The sequence below is a fragment of the Cryptomeria japonica genome, chromosome 4 (genome assembly GCF_030272615.1).
Source record: "Cryptomeria japonica chromosome 4, Sugi_1.0, whole genome shotgun sequence".
NCBI classification, from domain to species: domain Eukaryota; kingdom Viridiplantae; phylum Streptophyta; class Pinopsida; order Cupressales; family Cupressaceae; genus Cryptomeria; species Cryptomeria japonica.
Window position 1 is genome coordinate 760,841,142 of NC_081408.1, and position 25,793 is coordinate 760,866,934.

Consider the following 25,793-nt stretch of genomic DNA (forward strand, 5'->3'; position numbering starts at 1 on the left):
TTGATTTGCTCATCTATGGCTTTGGCTTTTCCCTTGTCATGTCTATGGAATGGTTCCTTAAACATCTCATGTTCTTGATCGGATGAATGTCCTTCAATCTCAATGTCACCTCTATCAGATCTTGTATGATGTTCTTCAACCGATGACAATTTCCTATTTTATGTCCCTTTCTCTTGTGATATTCACAGTACTCATCATCATTCCACCAATTTGGTTTGACCTTTGGTTCATATGGAGGATTATCTAGAATTGTTATTATCTTGTTCACTACTAGCTTCTTGAAAGCTGACTCAAGTGGTTCTCCCAATGGGGTATATTTTATTCATGGTTTTGAAGTTGTTTGGGTATTCACTTGGTTGTTTATAGAACTTGATCCAAAAAAAATGATTTTAGGCCTTACTGTGTTAGCATCGACAACACCATCATTTATTATGTTTTTGTTTTTGTTCCAAAATCATGGCTTGTCTTTTCTTTTAAAGTCCTCTTTGTTTTCTTTGAATATCTTAATTACTCCTTGTTCAATTAAGACCTTCTCTATTGCTTTAAGCCTTTCTCAATGACATCCTTGAAGGTGGACAAACAAGATTTCTTCAAGTCATAACCAATTTATTTGTTGACATTTTGGGTAAACATCTCTACCATTTGTTTTTGTGCAATTTCACAAGAGCATCTGTTGGCTAAATTCCTCCATCTTTGTAAGAATGATGAAAATGAATCCCCATCTTTCTGTTTGGTATTGCACAAAGTGGTAATTGATATATCTATCTCTATGTTACATGAGAAATATTGTATGAAAGCTTCTGCTAGATAACCCCATGACTTAATCCCAAGTGGAAGTTGGGAGAACCATTCCATAGCTTGTTCACCTAAAATTTGTGGGAACAACCTCATCAAGTATGTTTCTTCTACTCCTACCTCAATTCAAGCTGTGAAAAATTGTCTTATATGTGCCTTAGGGTCTCCTTTGTGTCTGTACTTTTCATAATTTGGTGTCACAAAATATATAGGGAAAGGAGGCATTGGAATGCTTTTGTCAAATGGATAGGGACATATTTCTCTCATTGTATAAACTAGATTTGGTGTATTTATGTCCTCCATCTTCTTTTGTAAGTCCTTAATTTTTTGTTCCAAATTGTTTTTGGATGGAGACCGACTTCTTGGACCATATCCCATGCCTGAGCCAGCGGGTGGAGGAGGAGCATACTAAATGTATGGATGGTATTTATCATAAACATGCTCATGTGGAGGGGGTCTATAATGATACTGCATATGAGAACCACCTGGTACAGAGTCATAATGAGGAATAAAATGTTTTCTTTGTCCATGTATATCATATTTAAAAGCATGTCATGAGTTTTCTCATGTGCATTGTCCCCAAATTAGACACGGGGTTTCCTTGTGTCCAAATTTTGAACATGCCTTTGGATATCCAATTGCTTTTGAGATTGATCCCTAGCATTGGTATGCGATTGAGTGTATTTGTCTGCATAAGACTTCCATAAAGATCTATGTAGATGAGTATCATAAGCTTGACCATGTGTATTGGGGATCTCAGGGTTTTTTTAAAAAGATGATGATAACTCAGGCATGAAATGTGGTCCTCTATTGCCTCCACTATTAGGCCTCCTTTGATCCATGTTGATTTGAGTTTCTTGCATAGGTCGATTCTCCACTATTTGAGACATGTCAAAATCATGAGGTATCTTAGCTCCACTTTGTGCCATCACTTGTAGGAAATATTGTCTATCTCATCTCATTATTTCCATAACCAATCTATTAAAATGGGGATCCATAATAGAGTCTTCCACTTCTACTGAATGTACGGAAAAGTTATCCATATTGTCATTGTGTGTATCATTGTTGTTTGTGTTATCCATGTTCTGAACATTCTGAATGTTTCTATAAGCATCCATGTCAGGTAATGTGGTGTGATCAGAATTGAAAAAAACATCATTATCATACTCATAGGAACTCATGTTTGTGGACTCTTGAGCCTCTTTAGCTTCTCTCCTAGATTTTTGGGAACAAGTTCCAACCATGAACTAGGTCTTGACCAAGATGTATGAGACTTGATAAAAATAGAAAGAGTATGGAAGACCAAGAGTTGGATGGAATGTAAATGAATCTGAAGTGCACTTGCAATATCCAAAGTGTAAGACCAAGTATGTATATAGTAGATTAGGTGTGGCTTCCAAAGAGATGATAGTTTCTCTTGATGAGGTAAGTTGGGCTTGACTCTAAGTGAGACCAAATGAGACCCAAAGGTGATAGACCTTGATGAGGGACGACTTAGAATAATGTTATTGTATGTAGTGTGTTGACAAAGTAAGATGAGGACAAGCAAGTGACCGTTTGACTCAAGTTTAGATAAATGTGAACGTAATGCAAGGTGTAAAGCAATGATGGAATTTGTGAGACCCAAAAATAGGCTGAATGTTAGATGAAAACCTGAATAAATAACTTAGCAAGCTTAATAAGTCTAAAACTGACTACTCTTGTTTGCTAGATTGTGAGTTTTTTCCAATACTGAACACAAACGTGCCTGTATGCTTCACAGACATTTTTGAACATTGCACAGACATGTTTCTGAGATTTTGTGACTGCAAATTTTCCTTGAGATAACACAGATGTGTTTCTATCCTACACAGACGTGATTAAATGACATAGACATGTTTAAACACTGCACAGACGTGTTTCTAGAAAGTGCGTGGAAATTTTCCAATTTGTGAAGTTGTTGTTGTGACCAAATCTGAAATTTTTATAGTTTTCCATGACAAGAAGACACAATGTTGATGAGAACTCAATGTTTGTAAGTGTTTAGACTCAAAATGACTCAAAATAAAGTGTGTTGTTTGATGTAATAATGTTTTGCATACACTTGAAGACACAAAAGACACAATGTTTTGATGTTTGAATGTTTAAATGAAGACAAGCACAATTCTTATGGTTGGCCAAGATAATAGTTATTCATCCCACATGGGGTTTCCCCCGAGGCTATGCTATTCAAAGTGGATACTTAAATGCTCGACCCCAGTGGCTCCACCCTCGACACTCACTTCTCCATCCAAGCATTAGTCCCCACAAAAACTCCCCATGGTGAACTTTGTATCTCTACTAAGAACCATATATGTGTGGGCCGCTCCAGAGGTCTGACCTCCTGCCCCAATAACTAGAAGGATTTTGTCTTTCTAAAACAAAAAGGTGCTAGTAATGGCATCCACTCGTGTGGCCATACATGTGGAACTTTCAACTCTCTAAATACAAAAGGCTCCCAGTTAGTAGGGGTTACGCCCTACAACTGATCCAAAAAAATTGATCAAATGGGTTTATGGGGAGACATAGTGTCATTATGAACTAATCAACACACGTTACCCATGGCTTTCACCATGGATATAGTTATTTATAGTGGTTCGGAAGAGGTGGATTTTCCTCACTACCAATTGGGTTGTTCTCTCCTCACTAGTAGTCTTAATGACCACACGAGGAGACAGGCCCTCTAGAGATTAAACAAAAAGAACCTATTGCTCAATACACAAAAGATATTGGTTCAATTTTAGTGCACCAATTGAAATGTTTGTTAACCTATGAAGACAAGGCACACAATAAAAATAAAAATAAAACCCCTGCCAAGATCTTACAACAAATATTTGTTAGTAGTTTTGCAATAATACCCCTCCTGCAAGCACACAAGGTAGGTAAATTTTAGATCCAAAAGACTTTGTGAGAAAGGGGCCTTCAACAATGTGATTCTCCTCAAGGACAAGCTGCACAAATTTGTTAACTAGATCACAAGATGTTAGCCTGTATAAACCAGATCTGAAATCCAAATGATGAAATAAAGCCTTGAAACTGAAACAAAACAAAAAATTATAAAATTTGAAAAACAAACGCGATTAAACCTCACATAGACATGGTTAAATGACACATACGCGCTTTAAACCTTCGCAGACACAGATTTAGAATGTAGATAAGGATCCAGAACGCAGACGCCACTGAAAGATGAACAAACGTGACCCTTTAAACTACAAAAAAAAAATGAAATAATATTGAACGCGGACGCGAGGTCACAGATGCGACAGAAGATCAAAAACGTGATTCCAATATGCGCTGACATGAAAATGTTAAAATATTGTCAGAAATGTCAGATCTGCAACTTCAAAAACACAAAATTTGCAACAAAATATGTTAAATGCAAAAGGGACAGGAGTCCCACTAGGCATGCCAAAATGTTTATGGTAAAAATGGAAACAACAATATTGAAAGACTAAATAGATTCAACCACAAAACCCTAGCCTAACAACAATGAAAGAACCACCATAACATATGAAAATTACCTAAGACAAATGAGAATCAAGAAAATCATAAAGATTATACCATCACATGTCCAATAGGGTTTGGATCTCCATTCTTCCTATCTCCATTGATCTTGCTTGATATATTTTCTCTTAGATTTTATGTGTGCACAAGAGCTCAACAAAGAACGAAAGTGTGGTTGAAATTAGGCTTGATCACATATGAAAGTTTGAATGCTTGAATTCTTGAAGAAGAGGGATTTGATAATGAAGGAAGCATCTCCTTATATAGAAGATACTGTAAGAAATGAAGGGATAAGATTAAGAGGCGTAAAAGATAAATGGTTGGCTAGGATTAAAGGGTAGGTAGAAGAAATACGAAAATAATGAGAGGGTAGGTAGTGTAGGAATTAAGAGATGAATGTCATGTGTCATGGGTAGAAAAGGCTAATGAATTAAGTAAATAAATAAAGATTTATGTAATTAACAGAGGAAATGGGATCAATTAAATAAATAAGATTTTTATTTAATTTAGAAAAAGGATAATTTAAATAAATAAATGTATTTATTTTAATGAGAAATAAGGCTAGAAAAGGGTAAATTAATTAATTAAATAAATAAAGATTTATTTAATTAATAGAAGAATTAGGCTAAAATAATTAAATAATTAAAAAAAAAAATTAATTAGATAGGACAATTTTAGGTTTCTATAATTATCCTCATCAAAGGTAAGTGTGCTACAAATATTTTCCAAAAAGGATTCAGAAAAATGCTTTCATTTAAGTCAAATTATGCTTGTAGTACATGGGTATAGTATGGCCCTGAAAAGGTGACTTTTAAATTATAGGTTTTAGAAATGTCTATTGAAACTTAATTTGTATCATCAAGGTATTAAAATAAAATACATATTTGGAAACGAGACTTCAATCTCTATATTTTCTATCAATGTCTTTTTCCAAGATTCATTCTTTACTGCTTCAAATTTTTAGGTCAATTGGGATGAATTCTCAAAAAATAGGGAAAACACATCCACTTTTTGGCCAAATAGTGGACTCAACTTCTTACATACACCCATATACAGAAGTAACTATTACATAGAAAATAGTTACATGAGAAATTGTTAATGATGTAAACAATGTAATAGTAATTGCAACAAGATATACATAGAAGAACCTAGAGTTATAATCTAGAGAAAAGTGTGTTTGATGAAGTGTTGGGCACCCTAGATCAAAGGTGTCCAAAACTAATGAAAATAAATGAAAATTCAGTTAGGAGGCTCTCTGCTACTATCTTCAAAAAATTTAGGTCAAAATAGTAGGATAGGGATGCCAAATGAATTAGCCCATTATTTTTCATCTATTTGAAGTTTGTTGCAATCTACAACTATCTCCTTGCACTGCTATAGAGTTTTCACTATCGAATTTGAACCTGGACACATAAAAAACAAGGAGTTGTATTGTATAGGGGCTTACCTTAGTCAAAACATATGTTTTTGTTCCCATCTCGACAACAACTATGATTATGAAAAGAGTGTGTTCCCTCACAAGGATAGAGGCTAAACAAGTACTAAAATGTTGAATTTGAAACATATTACCTCAAGTATTAAATTCTTTCATGGAATCTGACACAAAAATTGATGTGATGTCTAGAGTGAATTCCTAAAATATGTTAGTGCATGGTTTAAACATGGAGAAACATAATATAGTTGATCATGATTGTTGTTACAAAATTGAATTATTTTCTCCTTGAATGCAAATCCATTCTTAAACAAATTTAATTGCTTATGCCTATACTTGAAAGTATTGGTTGAAGTTTGAAATGAGAGAGGGAGTTGTATTTATATGAAACTTACACCTTTTCAAAAAAAAATTAGGGAAGGCCAATAGAGCAACGTAAATTCTTGCTATTTGTAAAACATAGCTTATATTATTTGAAAGTTGATCTTTATTTTCCTAGATAAGGGAACCCAAGGCCCTAGTCCTAGAAAAATAGGCCATGAAAAAGGTTGTGAATATAGGAATAAACCAAGTTTAAATAATAGTCATGAAAATGGGCACAATCAAGTATAAATTAGGCACATATACTAAAGTGTTTCTAAACCTATTCGAATTGATTGAATGCAATGATTCTTTTTCTAGGAAGGGCTTAATTTTTAGGTTTCTTTCATTTTTGGTTTTCTCTTCCTAATTTGTACCACTAGTTTCTTAAGGGTTTCTCTCCTCTAAGAGAGGGTAAAATAGAGGTGGAAGAGATAAATAGATATGCCAATGTGGTTTATGAAAAGGATTGAAATTGAGAGTTGAAAGTGGCTTCATGAAGTTATAGATATTAAATCTCTTTAATAATCAGAATGGAAGAAAATCGTTTAATGATTAATCAAGTCTAATGATTTAGATAATGGTATCCATTTCATTAGTAAGATGATTAAGACAATATGTTTTTATGTGTCTACACTATTCTTACCAACATATACTATATCTACAATGGTTTCATTTTCATTAATAGATAAACTAGTATCAATTTCAACATATGTATCTTAATAAATAAATGACAAGCACACTATTAACAACCATTATCGGGAAAAAATTAATTAGTTGATTAGAGAAGATAGAAGAACCCGTCACTCACTTAGATACACATAATTATACTGGCATGTATATTTTATGTATAGCATATTACTATCTTTTAAAATATTATTATTTTTTTTAATTTAGTTGTTTCATTTATTTTATAAGGTATTTAATTAGACTAAATCATTGAAAATTTATAAACTCTCTATAATTATAATATTCATGCAATTGAATTGTCCCTAACCATTCCAAGTCTTTATTGGTCAATAACAATTTTGATATACAAATTACATAAAGTTGTACTTTTTATGTCGAGAAGTGCGCAACTTTTAAACATAGATTGTGAATAGCATTATATTCATACATCATGAAGATTATTTGGTACATTTTTATATAAAAAATAAATTTAAGCTAACACTAAATACATATAATTTTTATTTGTAACAAATCACAATAACAAATGGTAAGTAACCAAATTTTCTAATTGATTAATTCTAAGTTCTAAACATAGTATAGATACATAAATTTGAAAGTAATATATAAAAATAAAAACGAGCTCCTTTCTTAAGTCTCGACACGTTATTTATATATTTATTTGATTTTTTAAACTCAATACCCCTCAATACATCTTTCAATAAGTTTGCAATGACTAAACCAAGGATATAACACAAGGCATGCATTGAAATGTAAATATTTAAAGTAAAATCATTCAATACTTTAAATAAATAGTTTATAGTCAAGAAAACATCTTATTATTCATTTTTGTTAGCTAAAATATAATCTTTTAGATAACATTAACTTGGATTAAATCAAAAGTGAAATATGGCCTTAAAATTCCAATATTTGACTCCAACTATGTACAAGGCAATCATTATGGCTAATAAAAATGACAAATAAATATTTTTTCATGTGTTTATATTACATAAATGCATTATAATTGTATAGTCGTATATTTTCATAATTAATAAACTCTATAATTTGATCAAGAATTATTAATATATCTAACAATATGTATATAGCACAAAAAATATAATTTAACGGTTTGTTTTCATTTAGTAGAACAAAACATTTAACATAAGGTGTTCAATATAGTTTGTAGTTTTTGGATTTGCTTGTGTGTGAAAAAAATTTAAGCATCAATTTTTCAAACCACACTTCATGATCCATCATTAAGATACAAGAGGGTTCAAGGAGATGTCATAACAAAGTGTGATCCAATATGTAGATGGTTGAAAAAAATTCTCACACAATCATCAAGAAACTACAAATAATATTCAAATGAATTTGTGAAAATCTAATAGAATTGATAAGATGTTCAAACTTAAAAGAAATTGAAAATAAATTGTAATTTTTCTATTTTAAAGTTAAATATTCAAATCTATCTACTAAATATTATCCAAATTCTATCTATCTATCTATATATATATATATATATATATATATATATATATATATATATATATATATATATATATATATATATATATATATATATATATATGTATATATATATGTATATGTATATGTATATGTATATGTATATATATATGTATATATGTATATCTATACATATGTATACATATATACTTATGTGTGTGTGTGTGTGTGTGTGTGTGTGTGTGTGTGTGTGTGTGTGTGTGTGTGTGTGTGTGTGTGTGTGTGTGTGTGTGTGTGTGTGTGTGTGTGTGTGTGCGTGCGTGTGTGTGTGCGTGTGTGTGTATATAATAATAATGAATAATAATTTTAGAATTTCATTCACAATCAAATTGATATCAATTCTCTTCGGACATGTAGTGTCGCGGTTAAAACACTTCGTTGTTGAAGCAGGCACCAAGATTCAAACCCATGTTAGGCCATTGTGCTCGCAGGCCTTGTATCTTCACTGGGTCGTTGTGCTCGCGAGTTTGAACAAGTGAAGTATGGGGATGAGATCCCCTGATTGTGGTCTCACTAGTTCATAGCTCCAGGCCAAAAGTGTTTCACATGGAGCCGGAGAGCGTGTCATGCCTACGTCACATTAAAAATTGATAGCGATTATTTTATTTTATTAAAAAATAATAATTATTGAATAAAATTATATTTAATAATAACAATGTAAAATATATCTTGAACTTACAAAAATTGATCTTCAATAATAATAAATAAACCAGGGATACTACACAAGGCATACATTGAAATGTAAATATTTAATGTAAAATCATTCAAAACTTTTAATAAATAGTTTATAGTCAAAACACATCTTATTATTCATTTTTTCTAACTTCATTTGAAACCATAAGCCAAATTTTTAAATACAATGAAAACCTAAAGAAGACAGATGGATGTGAAGTAATGGAATCATATAAATGGGTAATTTGAACTGAAAAGTAACAGTGAAAGATTGCAGAAGAATTATTAAATATTCTTACATGTTACAAACAAAGGTATATTCCTATGTTATTGGTGATCCCCTACCTAGCGTTATCCACCTATGAATTTTCTATGAAAAATTGAGCAAGGCATGATTAATGTCATCACCACTAATCAATGTTGCCTAGTCACCATACCAGCTAATGTTATGCACTTTTTATTGAATATTCATTAGAAATGGTTAAATTAGTAATATTTATATAAATAAAGCATAGATTTATTTAATTTTGATAAATTAAATTTAAGAAACAAGGTGTATAGGATGGAATTGGGAATTCAAATTATTGTAAAACATAATAAGATTCAACCACATAAAACCCTAGTTCTACAATGACATCTGCCATACACCAATGAAGAACCTAAAAAACATGCAAAGCAAGAAATATGAAAGATTATACCATCACATGCTCATAGGGTTTGATCTCCATTGTTTCCAATCTCCATTGTTCTTGCTTGATATTAATTATGGTTGCTCTCAATTTTTGTATTGTGCACAAGACCTCAATAAAGAACAAATTGTGGTTGTGTATGTAGATGCTTGATTAATGCTTTGTCATTAGGGATGGATAAGAAAAATGGATAATATTTTATAGATAGTACCCTAAAAATGGAGGGCTAGGATTAAGATGTGGAAGGATAAATAGTCGGCTCAAATTAGAGGGTAGGTATAGAATATAGGAAAATATTAGAGAGGTGATTAGAGGTAAATTAAGAAATGAAGGGCAAGTGTCATGGGGGGGAAAAGATAACGAATTAATAGTAAATAAAGACTTGTTTAACTAATAGAAGAGGTGGGCCCAATTAAATAAATAGAATATTTATTTAATTTAAGGAAATGATAATTTAAATAAATAAAAAATATTTATTTAAATAGCAAAAGACTAAAAGAGAATTGGTGAACTAATTAAATAAATAAAAATTTATTTAATTAATAAAAGGCTTAGGATAGTGAGAGCTTCCAATGGTGAATCACGGGTCATGAGGTCTAGTCTCCTCCCATCCCATGTGGTACCGGAAGACATGTCATTCCAGCGTCATCGGTAATGTTAAAAATTTTACCTAACACATTACAGTTTATAGGGGGTGCTATACTCGATTCCTGTAATCTAAAACAAACAAAAAAAGAAGGCTAAGGACAAAATAATTAAATTAAAAAAATATTTATTTAATTATTCTAAGAAAATTTTAGGTGTCTATATTTTTCCCTTGTTTGAGACAATTAAGTTTGTTGCATTGTTCCAAAGAAAAATAAAGCACTAGTATGATAAGTCCCCCCAGTAAGGACGATAGCATGCCCCATCGACAGATTGGGTGAATTTTTTTGAAAAAATTAGACAATATCTTAAAAATAAAATGGTTAGAAAAAGGCTAAGCGGGATAGGAAAATAAGGTGAAAAGGTTGAAGATAGGCAAAAATGGGGTCTCAAGGGATCATGTGACCACAAAAAGTCACTGCAAGCAGCTAGAGTTAGCACCCCTGTAAATAGGCGCTAGGAAGAGGCACTACCTCATTTCCATCCATTACTTTCATTGTTCACGATGTAGAAAAAAGGAGAGGTTAAGAACACAGCAGCAAAGCTATGATAGAGAGATTCCAAATATTCGAGCATGTTGAATAGCATGAGAGGCCTAAGGAGTATGGAGAGTTGGTATGTGCAGTATAGTACTTTTGATTTTACTTATTTAATGCATCATAAATAGGGTTAGATTTCATGTTGCCAAAAATGTCACAGTTAGGAAAATGGTGAAACTTCATATAGGTTCATTTTTATCACATCTAGGTTGCATTATAGCGCATGTCTATGTTATTAGTGTGTCTATGGTCCAAGAAAGTGTGTCTAGGGTTTGTAAAATTGTGTTTAAGCTAAAAATGCATTTAGGGTCAATGCTAGTGCATTTGTGTTAAACAATAGAGTGTATATGGTCAAAGTGTGTATGTGACACTGATAAATGCATCTATGATTTCTTGGTGACACTGTGATAAACATAAGCGCTTATAGGATAGAAGTGCATTTTTGCATTGTAAAACTAGGTATAGGGATTATTAGTGCATCTATAATAAACATAAGCACATTTATGGTCCCAATAAAAAAAAAAAAAGGTTGTCACTATGATAAATAGGAATGGCCAATAGGATAAGCTGTTAGAGTGATGAAATCTGATGAGTGCCCTAGCATGATAGGTTGCAAAGTGATTGAAGAAGGTGATAAAGATAATGAAGTAACATGATAGAGATAATAAAGCTCAAGAAAAACTAACAAGATTCTGACCTTAATGTGGGTGCATTTGTGATTGTAGGTTGACTTTTCCCCTTTAGATTCATGAGAGAGATTCCCACAAATCCAAAGGATGAGGTTGCAACTAACAAAGAGTGACTATGTGACATTGGGATTATTGGGATTGTGCCACACTACAATCGTGCCTGGGATTCGAACAAATATTGAATTGTTATTTGCACTGGCTGAGGGGTGGTATAGTGAGCACTACACCTTCCACTTGCCTATTGAGGAGATTTTTGTGACTCTAGAGGATGTTTGTATCACATAATCCATATCCCACTCTATGAGGAGATGGTGGTGTATGATCAAGAGGGTGGGGATATTGATTCTCTACATTGCATGTTCTATTTTCAATATTTTGAAGTTCATGACAATCACATTAGCTAGGATGAGATGTGTGAGGTGGGACTGGTTAGATCAGATCGGTCAGTAGTCGTCAATGGGGTTATCAATGGCTACATTTGTCCAAACCACATAACACACATGATGTCTACTAGTTGGGGATGAGCTATGAAAATCATGCTCTCTCATGGGACTCGGTTTGTTTGGGTGTCATGCATGTTAGCTCATCTATATCATGCTTTACATTAGTTTGTCTACCTCAAAAGTTGTGGGATATCTATGAGGGTCACACCACTCTAGATATGGGCATATGAGCACACTGCAATGATGAGGTTGGTATGTTACAAAGGATGCAAGGATGGATAGCCCTATGTGCACAAGTATAGCATTGATCATTTCCCACCCTCGATTGGGGGAGATAGAGTATTGGAGGTGAGTCATCGATGATATTATTACAGTGATCTAAAGGATGTACTTGGATTGTGAGCTTCGATAGGATGATGATGTATAGCTCCCCTACTATTTTCAAACCAAGTGCCTTTTAGGAGGACGACATACATCATCGAGGGGAAGCTATTGAATAGGTTCTCTATATAGTTTGGTTGGATACAAGGGTCTAGCCTATAGGATCTGTAGAGTTTGCACAAACTAGGTGAGAGATACCTCAATGGTGGCCCTATCTTTCATATGAGGTTGTTGTTGTAGAGTTCCAATCCCTTACACTAGTGCCTTGGGATCTGAGCCTTGATGTAGAAAACTTAGGGATGTTGCCTAACTATGAGGCATACTTTCGAGGACATTCTTTTCTACAGTTGACTTGTATTGGCAAGTCGATGTCGAGGCTCGAGGATGATACAAATAGTGAGAGGTCAGCCCATCGATGGAGGAGGAGGGGGAGAGACAATGGTTTAGAGGGGGATGATGAGGGAGATGGAGGGATGGGTGGATGGCCACCTAGGCCACCCCAAGGGAGAGGGGGCATGATATAGGTCCTAGTAGTATAGGTGCTACCATATAGAATTTTTATTTTACTAACATAATAAAATAAATTTCAAACTTCATATATAATTTTAAGCATGATGATATCTTCTTATGTGATTTGAAATACATGACAAATCTTTAGGCCTTTGAGATGAACTATTCTCTTTGACATGTCTTGAAGAATGAATTTCGCTATATAATTTTATTTTATTTTAAATAATATTATAATTATATTGATTTTATTTATTATGTTTTACAATAGTGAATAGTACAAAATCATCATCAATATAATTCTCATATTATGTATTGTATATTTTTTATTTACTTATATATTTATTCTATCTATAATTAATAATATAATTATATTTATTATTCTATAGTCTCTCTATTTCTTCCTCTCTCCTTCAATCTCTCTCTCAACCCCTCTATCTTTCCCAAGTTATATATCTCCCTCTCTCTCACTCACTATCACTCCCTCTTTATATATCTCCCTCTCTCTCACTCACTATCACTCCCTCTTTCTATATCTCCCAAGTTATATATCCCTCCTCTCTCTATATTTCCCCATATCTCCCTCTCTATCCCCCTATCTATCTCTATCTCTACCACGCTCTCCATTTCTCTTCCCATATATCTCTATCTCTCCCTCTTTCTCTCTCCTTCTCTCTATGTCCCCATCTATATCTCTATATCTACTTCTCTCTAATGGTCTATATCCTTTTTTGTCTATTCACTTGTCCATCTCTTTGCCTCTCTCTATCTCCCCCCTCTCTATATACCCTTTTATCTCCATCTCTTCATCACTCTATATCAGCATCTATATCTCTCTCTATCTCTCCCTCTACATTGTCCTGTATATTTCTCTCTATCTCTTCCTCTCTACCTCTCTCTCTATATCTCTCTATATCTCTCTAACTTTATCTCTTACTCATTCCCCTCCCCCTCTCCCTCTCTCTCCCTCTCCCTCTTCTTACGCATGTATATCAATATGTCTTTTCCTCTCTATCTCTATATCTCCATACTTCTTCTTCCATTTCTCCCTTTATCTTTATATTGTTTTCTATCCATTTCTTTCTAGCCCTATATCTCTCCCTTTCATGTACAAAACAAGTGTATACAAATAATAGACCAAAACTTTTCTACCTCTTTGATGTATCCATCACACACCCAAATCAAATTACTGATTAATAACAATTTTACATCTTATTACAATAAAAATTAATAACAAATTATTTTATTTTATTTTATTTTTAAATATTAAACAAAATAATATTTGATAATAACCATAAAAAGTGCCACGCTCTAATTATCAATATTAATAAATTATAATACGCTATAAAATTACAAAAATCTCCTCAATTATCGTTCATTAAATTTACAAATACTATTAACGAGAGTTGAAGATGCTAACAAAAAACCATTAACACATACTTAAAATCTTATCGGTCAAATTTTAGGATGGAACAAACGTGCGAAACCAGCAAAATCACGTTTGTTTCTGATTGTGCGCGTAGGACATTTAGATCTACAAGAAATCGCCTCTTTCTTGCCACCGTCGAATGGCAGACCTCAGAGAAAAGTTTGCGATCAGATTCTTACTCCCAAGTTTTTCATTTGTCATGGGAGATGTGTCACGTCCACAGTCAAACCATCCTTGGATCGCCTCTTTCTCGTATGTAAACCCATCTGCAGCAATGTTAGGATCGTGCATAATCTCCTGCAAATCGGAACATTTTTTCTCAAGTCAAAAGCCTAATTTTTAATAACAACGAAAACCTAATGAAGTCAGGGAAATGTGAAATAACATTATCAGATAATAGGGGTAATTTGAACTACCAAATAATAGTGAAAGAATACACAAAACTATCCTTGCCTGCAAGATTGGGCAGAGGAAGAAGCTAGGAACATGAATTTCTTCAGTCGCTTTCCCCGACTTTTGCCCACTTTCAAAGGGCCTGCCAAGATTTGTTTCAGGGAACATGTTACGAAGCTGATTCAGCATTTTCATCACAGTCGGTTGAAGGTCGGGCCTCTTCTTTCTCTCCGGATGCGTGCAGTGTAAGGCAAGATAAGCTAGTTGATTAGCATGCACAAATGGCCAATCCCCGGCTGAAGGATCCAAAATTTTGTCAAAGTTTGAACTTTGTAAGGCACGTTCTACCTCTTTGACGAGTCCTGGTGCCGGTTTTCCGGTGAGAAGCTGAAGAATGACAATTCCGAGGCTGTAAACGTCAGATTTGGTAGAGTATTCACCGTTTGTTCGATATTCTGGAGCAAGATATGAAAATGTGCCTTTTAGTTCTGATTCTGAGTGTAGATCTTTTGACAAAAGACGAGATAAGCCGAAGTCGCTTATTTTGCTTACATAATTCTCGTCAAGGAGTATATTTTGGGGATTCAGATCGCGGTGGACGATTGGATCAGGCATAAAACTGTGCAGATACTGTAAAGCGGAGCATACTTCGGCGGCGATACGGAATCTGGCGTACCAAGGGAGGGGTGGAGAGGAGCCTTTGCAGCTGAGGTGATCTTCAAGGCATCCGTTGGACATATATTCGTATATTATACAACTTCGCTCAGAACAGGCTCCCACAATCCGTACCAAATGCGGATGCTGGATGTCCTTGAAAATATCGATCTGAACAAGAGAAGTTTGTTGAAAAGCAATAAGAAAACAAAAACAGAAAGAAAAGAAATCCGCAATGCTTCGGAAAAATATTTATTCTGCAAACCTCGCTTTGGAACTCCTGCGGACCCTGCAAACCGTCTTCCCTGAGGATTTTGACTGCAACCGCTGTTTGTTTTATTTTGCCTCTGTACACATCGCCATAGCCGCCTTCTCCAAGTTTGAAATTGTCGGAGAAATTGCAGGTTGCTGCTTTTATGTCGTCGAAAGAATATTCCCGGAATTCAAGGTTATTAGAGGACGACGAAGATATCGGGATTTCGACTGGGGGCATTCTAAGCATGCGAATCTGAAGGTGTCGAATTTCAGTGTCCTTTTGTTGTAAAATTCGATTCTGTTGCTCCTTCCAGGCGGCGAGCTTTTGCCTTATTGATTCGACCTCCTGAATGGCTTCCTGCCACTCACGGTAGTATTCGTTCACATCTGTCCTAAGTGATGTCAGCTTCTCCTTCATTTTTTGAACTTCTTCTTCGACTTCATTTCGTCGCCTTGTAAGATCTTGGCATTTTTGTTCATAAAGCTTTAAACGCGAGGTTGCCTCCTCTTTCTCTTTGGCTATTTCTTTGTAGGCGGCTTCAAGATTTTTGTACTGGAGAAGAATGATAATATAGGTGAGATTACTGGAGGAACAAAAATTGTAACTGGCAAAGAGGAAATAGTCACATACCTTGTGAATCGAATCTATTGCAGCCGCCTCTGCTTTCTTGCGTCTCAGAGTCTCATTTTGTAGTTCCTTATTCGCATTGACGACCGCTATCAATGCTTCTGTAAGCTGAATTTGCAGGACTTCGGCATCTGTATTCGCTTCCTGCTTTAGATTTTAGGATATTTTTAATTCCTTTGAATAAATATCACATGCTTAGATCGTTAAATTTGCTTACACGTTTTCAATTTCACAGATTAGCTTCCTGAGAAGACATGAAAAATCTTTAATTGTGGTTTTCATTTATTTGTATCTAGACGAGAAGAAAGAAATGTGTTAAGCTTAAAGCAAAGAATATGATCCGAAAAGATTGGTTTTTCGAGAGGATTTACTCGAGATTCTGTAGGCCCATGCTCCACATTGTAAGCTTGATCAACATCTATTTTTGGCCTGTCTGCCGCTTCCAAATCCGAACAAAATTCATCAATCGCGGACGTTATTTCCAAGTCGTCCACTTTTTCGTTCCCAGCAGCCATAGAATCTCGCTGAAAATTCGACGGAGTTAGATTACTGCTGTTCAGATCCGATCTGAAGTTTGCTGGTGAAGAAACCGATCGGCTAAAATCATTTGGTGAAGGTTCAACAATGGATGCTACGGTTCGTTTCCTCAGCCAATCGGGCAAAGGACTTCTCTTGCTCTTCGATTTCCGACCTGTGCCAATACAAATTCACACAAACAAAAACAGAGCATGCAAATTTAAGATTGAAATCAAATAGAGATTTGAAGACAATAAATTTCCATATAAGATATATTTAACTAATTAAATTGTATATTATTTTTTCGAATCAGTCTATCTTACACAGGTTATATAGAAAACTATCTTATGGATTAAACAATCCGACAAAATAAAGATTTAATTGCAAATATGAAATTGTAGATTGATACGGTGTGCTGACCAGGAGATCCTTCCTTGAGTAGCACGAGCTTTCCCTTGCATACAATGGAAACGACGCACGACTCTCCCGCACGCCTTTGAACGTAGTATGCTTTCCCCTTCCTGGACAAAATTTTGAAATCAAAATGGATTATTTGACATTATTGAAAAGACTTGGTGATACAGCGTAATAGATCATACAGAATTGTTTCGCCTACTTAGAAATGGCGTTGCCGGCTGAAGATGTTCCCATGACAAGTTTGGTGATACCTCGCTCTGAAACCACTTCGACAATCCCTTTGGAAACCTCCTCCTTTTCAATAATCAAACGTTCAGCTTTGACCTATGGCATAATTATTTAAATTTAGACACTGAACTCAGTTTGCATCAAAGCTCTATTTATTTAGCAAAGCAGGTAGCAATCGTACCTTGTCTGTGGTACACATATCCAAGTATTTATTCATGCAATTGTTGATCTCCTTCTCTTCATCCTTCTTGTAAGCTTCTACGACATCCTCTCTTACTTGGTTCAATGGAATGCTCCCCACTGAAATCACAGAAACACTCAGTTCGTTAAACAAAAATAACATATAAGAAATTGATATATGCATCCAATCTCATGAATTGGATTATCGAAATACTTACAAGGTAATGGAATGTAGCGAAGTGCAAGACGAATATGAAGGAGAATTATTAGGGTTTCTTCCCTTTTATCCAAATTTTGCAGCTTCCATTTGAGAGCAGAGGCGCTCTCAGACAAGTCTTTTCCAACGGCAACGTATATTTTCTGAGCAGGAAGAGGAGGAGAACATTCTTCTTTGACTATTTCTTCAATTGCAGGCAATGTTTCAACCTGAACAGTCCCTCGGTTTATCACTGGAGTTGTCATGTTTAATGACTGCAATCATAACCGCCTACACTTCACAAATGGCAGTTACAATTAACATTTAAATCCAATCAATTTATTCTAATCATAAGAAATTCTATATCTAAGAAGTTCGATCTCAGCACTGAAAAAAAATCGATTTTGGGCGAAAGGATTACGTATCGATTTTTATTTTTTCTTTCATTTATCGTTTGTTTCTCCCACGACTGGTAAAACGGAAATAAATATGTATATCGCTATCATCCCCGCTGTTCGTTGTCCGGCACGCTCGCTTTTGAATGGGGTATATTCCTATCATACCCTTTTTTCAATAAAAACAAGTGCATAAGTTACGATCTTCATTTTGATATAAGTTACAGCTTATGACGATGAAAAAAAATCATGATTACCTTCCAACAAACATCGTTGTTTTAGATGTTTAAATATTTTCCTAGTCTATTTTTATCTTAATAAATTAAATATGTATATCATCTTGTTATATCCGATTCATTTTATGTCTTTCATCGAATTAAATAAGTTAATTAATTAATTAATCTCTTTTTCATTTCATATAATTGAAATAATTTAATTATTACTTACACCTATTTCTTAGTGTACATGTGATTAGAATAATTTATTATTTAATTGTGACTTTGTTCTCTCCACCAAATTTAAAGAATAAAGGGAACCTAAGTACACTTGTCCCTCATATCCCTTATGATTATAATATTCTCAACACTAGCTTCCAAGAATAAAGGAAGCCTAAGTATAGTTATCCCTTACATTCCTCATGGTTGCAACCACTTATTTTAATAAATGCATCCTAACCCTTTACATTCCAACTACCTCCATTCTAACTCCCCATTCTCTCTACAATCCTAGAGAAATCTTGTAAATCTTGTAATTCATCTTCTACCATCGATCTTTTCATGACATCTCCACCGTCCATTGTCTCTCCAAATAATTTAAATGAATGCAAATTCTAATCTATTGCATCCATTCATCTTTGCCAACATTATACTATCAAAACATGTACCTTTGTACATGAAAGTCCATATTCATGAATCGTTGCTTCCATTCTAGTGACTCTACTAGGGAGAATTTGGGTACTTTGATCTTGATTCAATATGTATTTCATCTCATCATGCTTTAGATTTTTCTTGTGGCATAGATCTAATGGTTGGGATGATGAATTATGAGTGGAATAAAGATAAGGGACTCTTAGGATTTTCATATGATAATAATGATTTTTTAATAGCAATCTCATGAGTGGATTTTATAGGTGATGGTGAGCTTGATGGGTTTCTTATATCAAGGATAGGCGTCATGGTAGGAGACTCATTCATGAGTTTTGTAGACATGGATTTCTTTGATTTGTTAAATTGTTATTTATCCCATGCAAGTAGTGCATATAAAAGTATTCAGTATATGTATGACACCATTCAATCTTCCAATAATGAGTTGACTTTTATAGAGTAAAAAATTGTACCCCTTTATAATTTCACACTTAGTTTGGACCCACTCTGGCAATTTTTACTAACTTACTCCGAATTGTGCTAATTTGGGGGATCATATTTATAAACTTGGTGCATTCCCTATTCTTGAACATTGGTGTGACTCAGTTTTCTTGGACTAGGGCACAAAAATCCCTTGTCCTTGTAATTTGGGCCCAACTTTTGATGTATAGAAGTCGGCTTTATAAATAGCAAGAATTTGTCTCATAGTTTCAGCCTACCCCAAAAATTAAAATAAAAAATGTGTAAGTTGAATATAAATACAACAACCTCTATCATTTCAAACTCTATAATCTAATATACATAATTTATTTTCAATCAAACAATTCAAAACCAATTGAGCACAATTCTACAATCAATGAGAAAAAAATTCAAGAAAATACAAGGATCGCCATAATATCAAAGTCACATAATTTAAAAAATACACATAATCAAGCATAAAGTAAAGACACATATTCAAATATTCAAGATTAGAGACATTAGATTACATTTTGACATAAAGTTAGAGTACACAAGCCAACAACATGGTCAAACATAAGAAAAGCATATTTCTTTATAGTAGACCACATAGCCAAATATAATGAGCATAGAAGGAACACATTATGAAGACCACCATGATAGGAACTCTTGACATTTGTCTCCCTTGAGAACATCATGGGTGAGAATATTGTCAGAACATGTTTCCACCAGACTACCATGAAGTAGTCACACTTCTCTTAATTCTTCTTGACATGAACAATACCCAACCTAGCATGAGGAAGACTAGCAATGCAAATCTAGAAAGAGTAATAGAATTTGTACAACATGATATATCTGCATTGTAGCACTAATGTAACAATATCATATACATACAATATGCATATAACATACATATGAATGCAGAATCAAGAATCCTTTCTTAACTATCTAACAATCATTTCAAGATATCGGACACATCTTAATCATGTTTATTCCAAAAAGGTAAATTTGAAGAATCAATAGAATGTGCATACTTGTGTTTCTATTTGATAACTTAAACATGACTAAGGAATCAATTCACTCACCTCATCCCATTGATAATAGTTATCTCCATGAAATTCTAAAAAATAAAGAATTTTATAGCTAGTCACTCCTAATAGTATATTCAACACATATTTAAACTAACATATTGAAGCTCACAAATGAAAAAACTATGCATACATGACACACATGAACATTTACAAGAAAAAAAGAGAGACTAAAAATATATGTGAGATAATAAGAGAATACAAGAGTACATAAAAGAATAATAAAATATTCTCATGTATCTTCATATGAACATTTGATTTCAATATAAATCACAATTATAAAACATATGCATGAGTACAAGCAAGAGTCAATAATAGATAATAACAATATTCCCACATCTTATCAATGTTTAGAGATGGAAATATTTGATCTTTCAAATAATATACAATAACTACCCATGACCACTGTATGAAAGGTAATATAACCACTCCCAAGATCATGGATCAATTAGCCTATAATAGATCTAAGTAGAATGATAATGTCATATTTTAGAAGATATTCGCATTATATTAAAATTTTACTTGAAATTTTCAATCTTTTTCTTTCCTCCAAGAGATTCATGTTTAAGTTTTAATTGCTTATCATTGTATGGTCTCTCTTATTCTAGTTAATCTTACTAGATATGGTTCTAAACAATAGCTAAGGAAACTAATTCAACATTAATATAAGAATATATTTTTAATATATATACCTAAATAAATTAATATCATATTTTACTTCAATTAGATGATTGCATCGTAAATATTCTATCTTTTGGATTACATATTTGACTTAAATTAGATGTTTAAATATTTTCCTAGTATATTTTTATCTTAATAAATTACATATATATATATATATATATCATCTTGTTATATCCACTTCATTTTATGTCTTTCATCTAATTAAATAATTTAATTAATTAATTAATCTATTTTTCATCTCATACAATTAAAATAATTTTATTATTATTTACACCTATTTCTTATTGTGCATATGATTAGAATAATTAAATAATTTACATATGATTAGAATAATTTATTATTTAATTATGACTTTTTTCTCTCACCAAATTTACTGAATAAAGGGGACCTAAGTAGACTTATCCCCCATATCCCTTATGATTGTAATATTCTCTCCACCAACTTCTAAGAATAAAGGAAACCTAAGTATAGTTGTCCCTTGAATTCCTTGTGGTTGCAACTACTTATTTTACTAAATGCATCCTAACCCTTTACAATCCAACTAAATCCATAATAACTCCATTCTCTCTACAATACTAGGGAAATTTTGGAAAACTTGTCATTCATCCTTTACCATCGATGTTTTCATTACATATCCATTATCCATTGTCTCTCACAAAACTTTATAAATGAACGCATATTCTAATCTGCTCCATCCATTCATCTTTGCAAACATTATGTTGTCAAAATATGTACCTTTTTGTACCAGAAAGTCCACGTCTCAATTACTTGGAGTAAATATAATTCATAGTGGAGTTCTATTGGTAAACAGATTTGTCACTACAGTCGTTTACCTAAAACTGACCCTGTTTGCACGATAAGCAGTGACAAACATTCCAACAGTTGGAAAGATCATTCTGTGAAACAGGATCTTCCTTTGCGTTTGAGAGGGGCACCTCCCTCATATGATAGGGGTGTTTAGGATTTTCATGTACTTTTAACCTGAAAGTACATAAAGGAGAAAACATAGAACTAAAAGGAAATAAAGATAGAAACCCCAACAATAAACATACGACCATCAACTGAGATTTCTCAACATTCGCAACAAATTACTAAGTGAGTTTGTAATGCAATATGCTTAGCCATGATATGATGACAAAGAAGAATGACAAATCTCAACATACGCAGAGATAAGATACTTCGACACATTCAAACTGAGATACAAAAGGTTGCTTGTGGATCATCACATCAATTGTACAAATCACATATGCATAAAAAAAGACTACCAATTTGACATACGAGAAATTGGCAATAATAACACATGAATACATTTAGAACATACGAACTAAGACGTATTCTTCATTATCCTTTTGGAAATATACAAGTCCAAAATCCTTTTTATACATAGTGCAAATCAAAATGTCATTACAAGTTTCTCCTGGAATTCCAGCAGAGTTTTCCCCTCTATATAACGTCTCACCCCCCAAACATTACAAAAAGCCTTGCCTTTATAGGCCTATAGGATAACTACTTTGTAACCAACTTCAATCCTGTGTTAATAACTAACTCTTTTCTATGTAAATTTCAATGAGTTAGTAACTTACACTTTTATGCGTAGAAGAAGTCAACTTTCTAACCTTGGATTACAGTATGTGACATAAGTCACTTTTTACCAAAATAATGTCAAATCTATTACATTGAAGAAATAACTCATTGTCAATTTTGTCAAGGTGACCTCCATGTCTTTATCTAATCTGCGAGTTTCTTTCTCATCAATAATTTGATCTTCAAACACAAGTGATTTGACTGCATCTACTGATCATCTTTTCCTCTCCGGAATGTGATGAATTTTTGAATGATGAGGCACTTGAATAGGACATCATTACTTTTCACATACTCATCTTTGTTGTATCTAATAAACCATGTTTGATGGAATTTTTATCATCTCAAAATATATTTCATGTCGCTTACACTATTCCATGATCCCTTTAACACGATATTAAATGAGAGGAAACATCACCTCTTCACTGAATGATAAACCGATAACCATCAATACATTCTTTACAGTGGTGGCATCTCATGACTCATCATAAGCTGCAACTATTAACCTGTTTAATACATTGACTAATGTCTTCTCCCACCTTGTAAGGGATTAAATGATGGCATCCTTTGTCATATTGATTTAAAAACTTTAAGTTAATTCTCAAAAGATGTAATTGGCATGACTTTGATCCTCGATCTATTCACTTTATGCCAAAATAGATATTGTAGTGTGAAGCAAAAATTAAAAAAAAAAGCTTACAATACACCCCCAATGAGAAATATACATTACATCCCCCATATCAATATCTCACAAATTTATTATGAGGATGACAATGGTGTACATTTTTATCTTCTAAAACCAAAGTAAGATGAATGCTCATTTCATATAGGAGGTTTTCCTCATTTCCTTGTGTAATGCCTTTGACTACTCATACCAGGGCTTCATAGCTTGTCGTCTCTGCCCAAGCGGGAAGGATGCTAGTAAAGCTTGTAGAATTTGGCTTTACACCCATTAATTGCATTAGCTTGAAACTTTCTAAAGCTTTTTTTTTAACCATATTCATTTCCTTCACATTTTGCAAGCATATTGGCCGTTGCGTTGACATTCATATTTGGGTATCTAAAAACCATGGAAGCATATCTTGCAAACTATAAATCAATGGCGACCTTGAGTCTCCTCGCGCTGCTACTATTACTTATTTTGATTATCCTTCTCCCTATTATGTGGCTCATAGTTCAACCATGATCATTAAAGGTCCTGATCAATGGCCGCCATGTGTTCATAACGGGAGCATCTAGCAGAATCGGCTTGGCTCTATCCCACGATTTGCAGCATCATCCCCCAAAGTCGTTGCAACTACAACTGACTTGTCTCGGCCTAGCCATCCCATCCTTTCACGCGATCATATAGTGATATGTGTCGCCCACCTTGGCTTTATCGTGAAACCAGTCATTCCTTTTTTTAACTGGATATCAACCAATGGAATAAGCTGCATCCTACGCAGGTATGTATTCTTGCCTCTGCACCTGGTAATGCTTTTGAAACACCCGTTCCCATTAATGAATCTGCTATTTAGTGCCCCATAACTATAGGTTGTGGGCGACCTATGAACACCCAGTTAGAACCCCTACCAATAAATGGCCAGAACCGCCGAGAATCATAGGGTTCAACCCCAGGTGGCCCCCAAAAACCGTAGGCTTCGAATAATCCCAGCACGCACCTAGTACAATCGTCATAGTAGCAGGGCAAGGGTTACGATGGAAATGGCAGAGCCAACCCGAGGGATTCTTCTCACTTGATGAAGAGTGATTTGGTTTATGCGCCCACCTAGCCTCTATGGATTCTCTGCCTCGTCCCCTTCCTGCCCCGGTGGTAATAGATCCATTGAGCAGATTCATCCACTGGCTTTGTCCTGCTCCTCCAAGCGCCTTCTACATCGAACAGAAATCCTCTAGCTTCTGCGATTATTGCATGTAAACAAATCCATTTTGTGGATATCCTACAATCATCGCATTCTATAAGACCACATTTCTGCGATCATCGCATGCCATGAGATAACGTTTCTTTGAGGAATTTTGTCAAACTGTTCACATGCGTTGTTTGTGCATCCATATTTCACATGATTTGCAGTAGTTGTCACAAACAAACCCTGCTGGAAACGATGTCGATAACTGTCCACACGCCTTGTCACCTTTTCATGCCTTATGACCACGTGACCATGAGGGACTCTGTCAAACTATGGTGTGCGCTATTTGCAGCCAATAGCTAAGACCACGTGACTGTGAGGGATGACGCCAAATAGTTTATGTGCATTGCTGATAATCTTGGTATTCTTTGAGGAACTTATGCCAAACAATTAACATGCTTTGTCTATCGCATTCCATAAGATCACATTTCTGCGATCAACACATGCCATGAGAAAACGTTTCTTTGAGGAATTTTGTCAAACAGTTCACATGCATTTTCTGTGCATCCATAACTTGCAGCATACATGGTATTCTTGTCAAGTATCTCATGGATATTGTCTATTCTTCCTCATTCTGCACGTATATTGGCTATCAGAGTAGTCGCGACTGCAACATCTAACGCGATTCCCTCTCTTCTTCAATGCTTTGATGAACACTCATAACCTGGAGAGTTTACTTTAGTGGCGAATATTCGCCAATGGCGAATTTTTCACATCGGCCATGTCGAAAAATGGCGAATATTTTGTACCATTTGGGGGTGGCCATGTGGCCAAAATATTATCAATTTCCGTCATAGTCACGGCCAGATCACCATATATTTTATGCAAATAAATGTTTCTATGAGATGATTTCGCCAATACAATATATGGTGGACACACGATAAATTTAATGGTTTCGCCTACACTCTCTGAGGTTGCCTTAATAGATGACCTTAATTCGCCTATAGGCATGTGAAGATTTGTTAGCCAGAGGGACCCAATTCGCCTGACATCTTGCCGACGCATGTCTCCATTCACCCCAACTTTTGCCAACTATATTGTATTTGGCTATTATTTGGA

The 25,793-nt window shown here is 34.2% G+C and overlaps 1 protein-coding gene across 1 annotated transcript; it reads right to left on the reverse strand.

Moving 5' to 3' along the window:
- Positions 1–14,277: 14,277 nt before the first annotated feature.
- LOC131045402 (U-box domain-containing protein 33) lies at positions 14,278–18,026 on the reverse strand. The gene is made up of 9 exons (XM_057978987.2): positions 17,783–18,026; positions 17,566–17,684; positions 17,356–17,480; positions 17,160–17,260; positions 16,595–16,914; positions 16,227–16,367; positions 15,606–16,148; positions 14,747–15,511; positions 14,278–14,590 (listed from the first exon to the last, which is right to left on the reverse strand). The coding sequence occupies exons 1-9, from the start codon at positions 18,024–18,026 to the stop codon at positions 14,399–14,401; spliced, it is 2,550 nt and encodes an 849-aa protein (XP_057834970.2). The 3' UTR covers positions 14,278–14,398.
- Between the last annotated feature and the right edge of the window lie 7,767 nt (positions 18,027–25,793).

Coding starts and splice junctions, on each gene's coding strand:
- LOC131045402 (XM_057978987.2), bottom strand. CDS start 18,026: ATGACAACTCCAGTGATAAACCGAGGGACTGTTCAGGTTGAAACATTG. Junction 16,368..16,594: donor ATGGGCCTACAGAATCTCGA/GTAAATCCTCTC, acceptor AATCTAAAGCAG/GAAGCGAATACAGATGCCGA. Junction 14,591..14,746: donor TCCTCTGCCCAATCTTGCAG/GCAAGGATAGTT, acceptor TCCGATTTGCAG/GAGATTATGCACGATCCTAA.